General features: G+C 37.3%; 1 protein-coding gene across 1 annotated transcript in view; it reads left to right on the forward strand.

Annotated features, from left to right (window-relative positions):
• The window catches only part of ptprn2 (protein tyrosine phosphatase receptor type N2), a 253693-nt gene extending 244615 nt beyond the window's left edge, over positions 1-9078 (forward strand). Inside the window, exons 20-23 of the mRNA XM_084108170.1 lie at positions 2200-2253; positions 3341-3405; positions 5637-5710; positions 8345-9078. Of these exons, the coding sequence (XP_083964296.1) occupies positions 2200-2253; positions 3341-3405; positions 5637-5710; positions 8345-8416 (265 nt within the window). The 3' untranslated portion in view covers positions 8417-9078. The remainder of the gene's footprint in view (positions 1-2199; positions 2254-3340; positions 3406-5636; positions 5711-8344) is intronic.
• Positions 9079-9631: the final 553 nt, after the last annotated feature.

Consider the following 9631-nt stretch of genomic DNA (forward strand, 5'->3'; position numbering starts at 1 on the left):
AAATTTATGTGCTGACATTTCTAAAGCATCAGATTTGCTGAATCTGTTTTTGGAATCATGGGAAAAGTGTTCATATGCACAAAGCGTTTAGATCTGGAATGATGATATTGGATCTTGTGAATAGGGTGGGTCTGATCCTCAATCGGCAGTCTTATTGATGATTACCATATGATCCTTGGTTCTGAATTAGCACTCCTATTCTGAGGTGTTCTGAAAATTCTTTTCACTTTAGGAAAATTCTCCCAACGTTTCAATGACACCTTGAGCATTGAGGCTTTGATGAGATGGTTTTAACCCTGGTGCTTCTGTTTGACTTGCTCTGGTTTCTGAAGCCATTCTGAATATCTCCCCAAAGGCCTGTGACACAGTCTTGTCTCATACACTGCCATGACTCACACTGAATCTGTCAAACGCTCCTCACTCACCTCTTGTTTTTTTCGTTGGCCAGCTAATTAGCGGTTGCCAGTGTCATTTTTGTGATGTTGCAGCTAGTTATATGAGCCCAGTTGCATAGTCACAAAAGTGATCATTGGAAACTGTATATCCTCTTCCAGGCCCTTGATTTTTCCTTGCCTCCCCACCTGCATTTCTCACTCACCAGATCTCCCTGTTTCTCGCATTCACCCTCCCTTTTTCTCTGCCCCTCTGTCTTACCCAAAAACGCTCTCTGCTGTCCTAATGCCCCTAATGCATGATGGTCCCCTCTGCAGATCTGCGCCATCTCAAACAAAACTACTCGAAGAATCACTTTTATTAAACATTTCTTCTGTAGGAAGCATCACACTTTATTTTATATTTCTTTCAAGGTCCAAAGTTAATTAATGTACGGATCTGGAATGCATTTCGTTTTTTTAGAAATGTATTTTACACTATTTTTATTAAAACCCATTGTTTTTTTCCCACATTTTGATGGCTTACTGCAATGAATATTTCACATTTGTATTGGTAAAAGAAAGAAAAAAACTTTAGGCATCTTTCTGATGGTACTTTTCCACAGAATTAAAAGCTTCTATAAGATAAGCGAGTCATGGAAATTCTTTAATTGAGTGGTGCAGGTATGACGTCAGAATCTGGAAGTCTATTCGCCACTGGTTCCTTTGAGATTTTCCTATGGGGTTTTATAATGGGGGATTTCAATTTATGAGTAAAATAAAGCCTGTGGTAAACATAACTTGTCGATACTTTGACGTTTTGTTCTACAACATACTGCACACACTCACACCCCAAACTGTCTTATCTAGTTACTTATTAAAAACATAAGTTTTCAAAAATGAAAATAACTGCTTCAAAATTCGCGTTTGCTATTTCGTGTTTGACGTTTGCTCTACAACGTCAATTACACACACCCGCTATGGGTGTGTGTAATTGACGTTGTAGAGCAAACGTCAAAGTATTGTCAAGTTATGTTTACTACAGGCTTTATTTTACACATATATCGAAAAACCCCATTGGAAAATCTCAAAGGAACCAGCAGCATATTAGTCTTCTGGGTTCTGGCGTCATACCTGCACCACTCTATAGTTTTTATGTCTTTGATTTGAATCAAACATGTCACTTGCATCAGCGTGGGTCAGGTTGCCATTCTTACACTTTTGACTTAAACCATGTAAAATGTTGTTGCTCCTTTTAAAGTAAAAATGAATCCGTCCTGTTTTAGAAAATCCCCAAAGCCTATTTTTCTCTCTTGGCTCTTGGTGGGTGTTCATTTTGGACCCTGCTTTCTTTAAATAACAATATATAAATGTGTGCTGGGTTTTAGAATTGAAAGTAGTCTCATGAGCATTTAGATCAGAACTTTTATAGTGTCTTTTGAAAAATCAACCTTGGAGTATACTCAAAGCAGGGATTTTTTTCCCTCTATTTGGATGAGATAAACAATATGAGTTAACACAGTAGGTCTCCATGGCAACAACACCTATGTGTCTTAAAATCTTGCAAGGCCTTATGGTTTTGCAGGCATTATAATTGGGCAAGGTTAATGTGTTTTGGATCATGACACCTAACCACACCTCATTTCCTTAATGGCTTGTCACAATGTGGAGGATTAATAATTTATTTTCTGGTTGAAAGTAACATGTTAAGCAATGTCATATGTTAATATGTGCCCATATTTATAGCAATTTTTAAACAAATGAATATGTCCCTGATCTACTAATTTGCTCTTCATATATTAATGGCCTCTTTTTTCTGTCATTGCAGAAAGGTTAACAAGTGCTACCGGGGCAGATCTTGTCCGATAATTGTTCATTGCAGGCAAGTACCACAATAATATAAAAATGCATTTATAAGCTAGTTGCACCAGTCTAAAATACTAAGACTGTGTGTGTGTGTGTGTGTGTGTGTGTGTGTGTGCGTGCGTGCGTGCGTGCGTGCGTGCGTGCGTGCGTGTGTGTTGTTCTTAATATTGTTAAATTATTGCTTCTTTTTTTTGGTTGTCTTTCTATAAGATGCAAAAGTGAGAGCAGTAATCAGTCCAGTGGTCTGAATCTGAATTATCTCTGAGGCTCGGTTAGAAATGATCCGCTGGTAAAATAAATGGATTATTCAGTGAGCGGTGTCTATATGACTGATGGTAAAAATCTATGCCCTTTACCATCAGTGTGAAATAGAAGAATATGAGAGTCTGTGTAAACTAAAATATTGGTTAAATGATCTTTAACCTCAGGGGTTAATGGCTAACATGTTGTGCGTTGGGGGAAGACAGGCTTCACAGCTGTCATGCATATTTGAATAATTCAGAATGATATCAGGGGAGAGGGAAGAGTTTCCGTAAATAATTCTCTCTTATTTCCCAAACCCCTTGCTTCAATGTGTTTTTGGTGTGTGTGCTTAAACCTGAGCAACCTCAGAAAGTGGCATCCACACACATTCATTCAGTAATACACTCATAATATTCAGCTGCATGTCTTGAAAAGTAACCTTGATTTCAAATCAAAATGTAGTTTACCATCCAACTGCGTCTGAGTTTGGCTGGTTCTTGCAATTTAGTAGATTGTGTAGAAGGTAAAACAAGTTTAAAATGCTTTTACAAGTCACTTCAAATTCCCACTGTGTCAAGACTCAAAAATAAAGTGTTCAGTTTTTGCTCTTAAAAAAGCTGTTTTATTTAATTTTTTGGCGAATGCAGTTTAGTTCTGCAAAGAACAGGAAAACAAGACAGCAGTCGTCTTTGACAGAATTATTGTGAATGCTGAAGGATGATGCAACAGCCAACAATGCAGCTGAAACACAGAGAAATGAACGCTTTGTTTTCATTTCGGCAGGCACACGCTGTAATGCTCAATCAGACAGGTCTGCTCTTTTCTCAGAAGTGATAACGAGTTTCTGTCTTCATTTGCAGCGATGGTGGCGGAAGGAGTGGAACTTACATCCTGATTGACATGGTTCTAAATAAAATGGCCAAAGGTAAGAGCGCACAGCACAGATGAGGAGGTGCTGTCATCACAACACACAACGTTTCAAACAGTGAAGGTCTCGCCGTGCATTAGGGGATGATTGCGCTCTTTAATGAATGGGCAAGGATCTCAAATGGCTAATGTGAAGAAAAGTGTGTGAAAACGTGAAGGACTGAGAAAAGCGTAGACATTCCCCGATTTCCGCGGCTTGTGTCTTAATGCATTTCTCCTGAAAGCAACTGCGAAGGTTTCAGCTTTGCATACCATGATTGATTTTTTCACATGCAAATATTAAACGCTGCATAGAGTTTAACAAGTCATGTGAATCCAGCCACGGAGACAGGAGGTGCCTTCATAACCTGTCCGAATCATTTCTCCAGCACCGGCACCATTCTTCCTGACCCCATCTGGTGAGGTCACCCATGCATTTGCCTCCCTCTATTCTGGTCACCGGTCCATCCCTACTCCTGACCCGACCATGGTCCGTAGCTTTTTCCATAATGGGGGATCAAAGGGCAGATTCAGGGGAGAGAGTCACATTTGTGCCTCTTTCCCATGCTGTCAGGAGCCCGGAGCCTCGGCCCTCATCGGCCCCCTCCATCTCCCTTTTGTCTCCTCTCTGGGAAGCAGGAGGGGCTCACAGGTTGCCCACTTTCCAGTGTTCACTTGTGTGATCAAAGCCCTAGAAAGTCCTGAACAACAGAAATCTCCCTCTTCCATTCCCCTTTTCTCTCTCCTGTTCTTCATGTCTTCCTCCTCTCTTGCTCCCTTTTTTCCTCAAACACCCCGTCGTATTTTTCTTTTGCTTTTTTTCATCTCTAGGAATGAATTGTAAATTAGTGAAGAATGCTGTTTTAATTCCAAAGGCTTTTCTTGTTAGATGCCCCCTCCTTTGCTCACTCTCTGTCTTTCCCCCTAAACTTCGGAATCTTGCGCTTCTTAAGACATGAAAGTGTTGGAGGACTTTTGAGGCTGGAACCCCAGCTGCACTCGCTCCCTTTCAGAAAGCATCTATAAAGATTCAAGCTTTTCTCTTTCCTTCGCCCTCAAACTCTCTCTCTCTCTATCAATCTGTGCAGAAGGGAGGGGGTAGTCTTTCTTTTCTTTTTGAAGAATGAATGAATGAGAAATAAGGCCTTGTTAGACCTCTCCTGCTCTCCTCTCATTTATGAGGAGAAACAACAATGGACCTGTAGAAAAAGTAATTCAAGCTAAAGGTGAAAGGGATATTTCTCCTAATCAGCCTTTTCACTCTTCCTGCCATGTGAAAATTTTCATATTCACTTTACAGTTTTGGTTCAATAAGTGGTAGCATTGTAAATTTGTATGGACAAGAACAACAGCTCTACATGAGCGCTTTACCTCATGTAAACTGGGTGCAGGTTCAGTATCTGTGACCACAGTCTCAGAATCTCCTAATTCAAGTGATTATGCGTGTTACTTATTATCAAGTAAAATGATCTGCAGGCATTGGCTAAATCTTCCAAATATAAACAAAGCATAAAAGACTATAAATACAGGAAATATTGTCAGGTGACCTACAAAATCGAAATGAAATGGTTTTATCAAAATAAAATAATATATGGTATATGACCACATCAGTATGACTAAACTGACTAAACTCCTTGCGCTTCTATGCATTTTTAGGCATGCATGAAAACGATATTAGCATCAACACCAGCGGACGATATTGTTCTGTTTATTCTAAGCGAGCTGCAGTTTTGTCATCTATCACTTTAAATGCTTGAGCTCTTTAAAGTTGTATGGATTCTTATTGGCTCTCAATGTTTTTATCATTCATCAGCTGAAAAAAAAAAACATTCTGAAAGTGACTCCAACGATATTGTTTCTTTGTGCCGTTATCGTTATAGCTGTGGTGTAGACTCTGCTATTCTTTTGTTTTTAGAACGATTTTTAGGAATGTATCTTTATTGTTATTGTTATTGTTATAGTTATCGTCCTTGGTGTGAATATGCCTTTACTCTTTTTATACTGTACAGATTGGATTTTTATCACTAGTATTGGTTAGTTTTGAAAAAGTTCTTATGTTGTTCTAGAATAAACCGTGAAGTTCTGCTAGATCCTTTCCATTTCTTTATTGTGAGCTAAAACAAGAAACAGTCTATAAGCTTTGTCCGGCGAATGTAATTCCATAGAAAAAGAGTGAGCGCTGGAGAGAGTGGAAGATGATCTATGATTACGCGCAGTACTTTGAACTCATGTTGTGTGGCTCTGTTGCAGGTGCTAAGGAGATTGATATTGCTGCTACCCTGGAGCACCTGAGGGACCAGAGATCAGGCATGGTACAGACCAAGGTAAGCTCTCCGCTTAAAGAACAGCATAAAAGTGCGAGATGATGGAGGACGTCAGGTGTTTAGGTTCTCCGGTAAAGATTTTGTACTTAAACCAGAATAAAATAAAAGAATTCTCAAAATAAAATGTAAAAAATATTATTTAAAATTAAAAAAATTAAAGATATGTTCTGTGAGAAAACTAAAATGTGTCTTTTAAAATCTAAATGTAGATGTGTTTTTTTTTTACTATTACTGCTACTGCTTTAATTTCCCCTCATGAATATGTCTGTTCAAGGCAGATAAAGCATTTTTAGGTTGGATGTCTCTTTCATATAACAATAATTCAATATTAATGCCAATACTATTATTCAGTGTAATGCTATGATAACTTCATTGGAAAGGAAAGTTCAGTCAGCTGCCCTTTAAGCAAGAATTGCAATTTCACCTGCACATATCATCCTGAGACGTCCTGCACAATGCGACACTAACCACACTGCTACAATTAACATCGATTTGTAATCTAAAACCACGTAGTCAATAAAGCACCAAAAGCCAGGCTCAGAAAATTATCTTGTAATTGATCACTTCTTCCATTACAAATGTGTCCTGTTGATGCCGCAAGCAACAATGATTTGAACATCAGCCAGCAGGGCCTAGATAGTCTCACACAGTTTATGTTTATGTTTTTTTTTTATATATAAACTGTGTTAAAGAAACATATATTTAGCAGTCTTGTGTTTGGAAATAGTAAGATATAGCAGCCCCAACCCCCCCGAACTGAATTACATTAGCTGCTGTTTATAAAAGATAAAGACCATACCTGGTTAGACACTGTAAACTGAGATATTGAGCCTCCGTGGATTGTGGCGGAGAGATAGCATTCAGTATGCAAATCTATTTAGAGGATACTAAAAATAATGAAAGTGATATTATATAAGTTGTAAATATTAGTATTATATTAGCTTTCTCCCTATTAGGATTTTTATCCATTTTTCATGTATTCAGGTTAGTGAATATTATAAGCTATTTGGAGAAATCAACCTACTTTACAGAATAATCAGCTACTCTTCTGTTAATTTTTTTTTTTTGGTTAATTTATCATGATGTTCGACAAATTCGTTATATACAAATAAAAGTCAGCGCTGTTTCCTCACAAACAGTAAATTTTGATGGATTTCTAAAGAAATGGCAAATTAACAAAATGTACCAACAACCATCAGAGTGTAAAAGATTATTTTAAAATAGTAATAATAGAACGATGAAAACAACTTGATGCGTTTTTTTTTTTTATCAGTTCAGAGTCACATTGTAGTTAGTATGTGACTGTATATTTTTGATTTTCTGACTGTGATATAATACGTGGCTCACTATTTTGCACTTATTTAATAGCAAAATAGTATTAATATTACTAGTGCATTGTAATTTTAATCGTGTAATTTAAACTAATGATTGCTCTTGTACACTGTTGTGTTTTGAGTCACTTTTAAATTAACCGTGAAAAAATTCAATTAAAAAAGAAAAACATCATTTATTTAATTACTTACCTTAAGCCTAACATAACAGGTTGTTCTCAAGTTCTGTTAAATGTGCTAATTTCTGGACTGTACAGTACAGTAATCTTGTTCTTTACTGTACTGGGCTGCTCAGTCAATACTTCCAAAAGGCAACATATGTCTAAAGGATGCCCCCTCACCCTCCACTTTTAGAACACTCTCAAAGCAGGTACTCGTGTGTGAAATTGGTCTGCCATCTAAAATCCATTCTCCCCTCTCCATTCCTGGCCCAGAATAGGAATGTTTTGTGCATTTGCAGCTACTTGAGCTCTCGGCTTTTGTTTACCTTGGAATAGAACCTCAATAAACGGCTTGACTGATCAGATAAATATCCACAACAATTCCGCATCATGTCTGGAGAACATTGAGGCATTAATGTGACACCATCTAGTGGCAAGATGGTCACATTTACACTTTCCTATGCAGTTGCTTTTTTCTTTCTAAATCACCTTGTATGACAGTGAATGATATTTGTGAAAATGATCAAAATCTTCTCATGTCTCTAGCACAAGCTATTACTGCTACAAAGTGAAATAATAAAATAGTATATTTATTCATGTTGTTTAGTTTTTTTACTGACCTCACAAACCTTTACCTTCACTCTACACTTTGTGTTTTTAGAGCTTCATTTTTGTTGGTTCAAAATACTGAAAAGTGCATGTAAACATTAATTCAAGAGGGTTTTTTTTATCAGTTTCTTGTTTTGTGAAGCTTTGCATCTAACTTAACGCCCACTTTAGCTTGTTTATTGGCCTGCAGTGGGAGGCTTCAGTTTCAAACGTTAGATTTGAGGGTCGCTCTTCAGACAATGATCGATCTTCACGGGCCGGCCCTCAGGGAAGAGACAGACTTTGAGTCATAGTTTGAACAGAGCACATTGAGTCACACATTCTCTGCAGCTTTAAACACACACATCTACACAAGGAAAGTGCACACATTGGTGTTCTTCGTCTTCTTCTGTCTGTCCTTTTTTATTATTGTTATTATGTTCTCCATTATCCTTTATTCTGCTAAATATATCACTGGCATCCGTTGTGCTTAGTGTAAAATGTCGGTGTTTTTCCAAGTACTTAGCTTCTGCTTTCTCTCCTTCTGTCTTCAGGAACAGTTTGAGTTTGCATTGACTGCTGTAGCAGAAGAGGTGAACGCCATCCTGAAAGCTCTGCCTCAGTGAAAGAAACTTTCACAAACACTTCCAACCTGTTTTCTTCCTCTCTTCTCTGTGTAATCTAGATGATTATGAAAATGGACAATGTCAAGCTCTATCCAGATTCAGACGCATTGTATTGCATAAGACATTTCTTTGTACTAAGTGTGTCTACAATTCTATAGCATTGAAGTAATTATTTAGAACGATATTCAACTAGCCAACAAGGCATGCAATCATAGATTGTATTTGCAGCTCGAATTGGTGTTTACATACCCACTAGTTGTGCATATGAAATATCTGAAATATAAGTGTTTGTGTGAAGCAGATGTGATCTCAGCGGTGTTGTATTACACTGTATTAGTCCACTGCAGTTATGTTCTTATACAGTGAGTTCATGTGACTACACTTTATAGTTATGGATGAGAAATACTAATGCGAAAATGAGAATACTATAGTATATTACAGTGCTACAGTTGTGATCTCCTTGGGATCAACTTTCGTTGTTGTGATATATTGTTTCTAGATCAACTAATAAACAGATTTTATTACATATAGATTAATTGATTATACATACAGAATGAACCATGTGATTAAAAATGGTCTGCCAAAATGTTATTGTACATATTATTTTTGTGTGTGTGAAATATATAAAGTAACGTAATAAATCTCAAAATGCTGAAGCTTGAGTGATAATTGCATTCATGAATCATTGTATAATGGAAGGAGAAAGACAGAATGAGAGATATTGAACCAACAGTTTTCTTCAAATGTATTGTCACTCCTGAATCTCCTAAATCTGTTCAGGAATGCTTGATTTGGGAATATCTGGAGGTAAATGAGAAAAAAGGGCCATTTTCCGTTTTACTCATCCTTGAACAACTAATACAGCAGACTAATGTATGCATAATACAAATGTAGAAACTTTTCTCCTAGATGCATACATAAATATTCACACCTCTTAATTTCCTGTCTGCAGTGCTATTATTGACAGCACTTATGACGTCCATGTGCCTTCCTGCTATTTCTGTGTTGATTTGCATGCTATTTGCATATGTATCTGTCGCTTAACCTGCGTCTTATCAGTATGCAACCAATCTGAATGTAAGGGGGGCATGCTAATCATCTTATGAATAACTATATGGTAACCATAATTGTGCATGTTTAATTGGTCGTCATCAGAGGGATACAAGTTTATTAGAAAAAAATTACGGATGGTAATTGCTTCCTGCAGCAACTAGA

This window comes from Abramis brama, assembly GCF_963993115.1.
Source record: "Abramis brama genome assembly, chromosome: 3".
In the NCBI taxonomy this organism is placed as follows: domain Eukaryota; kingdom Metazoa; phylum Chordata; class Actinopteri; order Cypriniformes; family Leuciscidae; genus Abramis; species Abramis brama.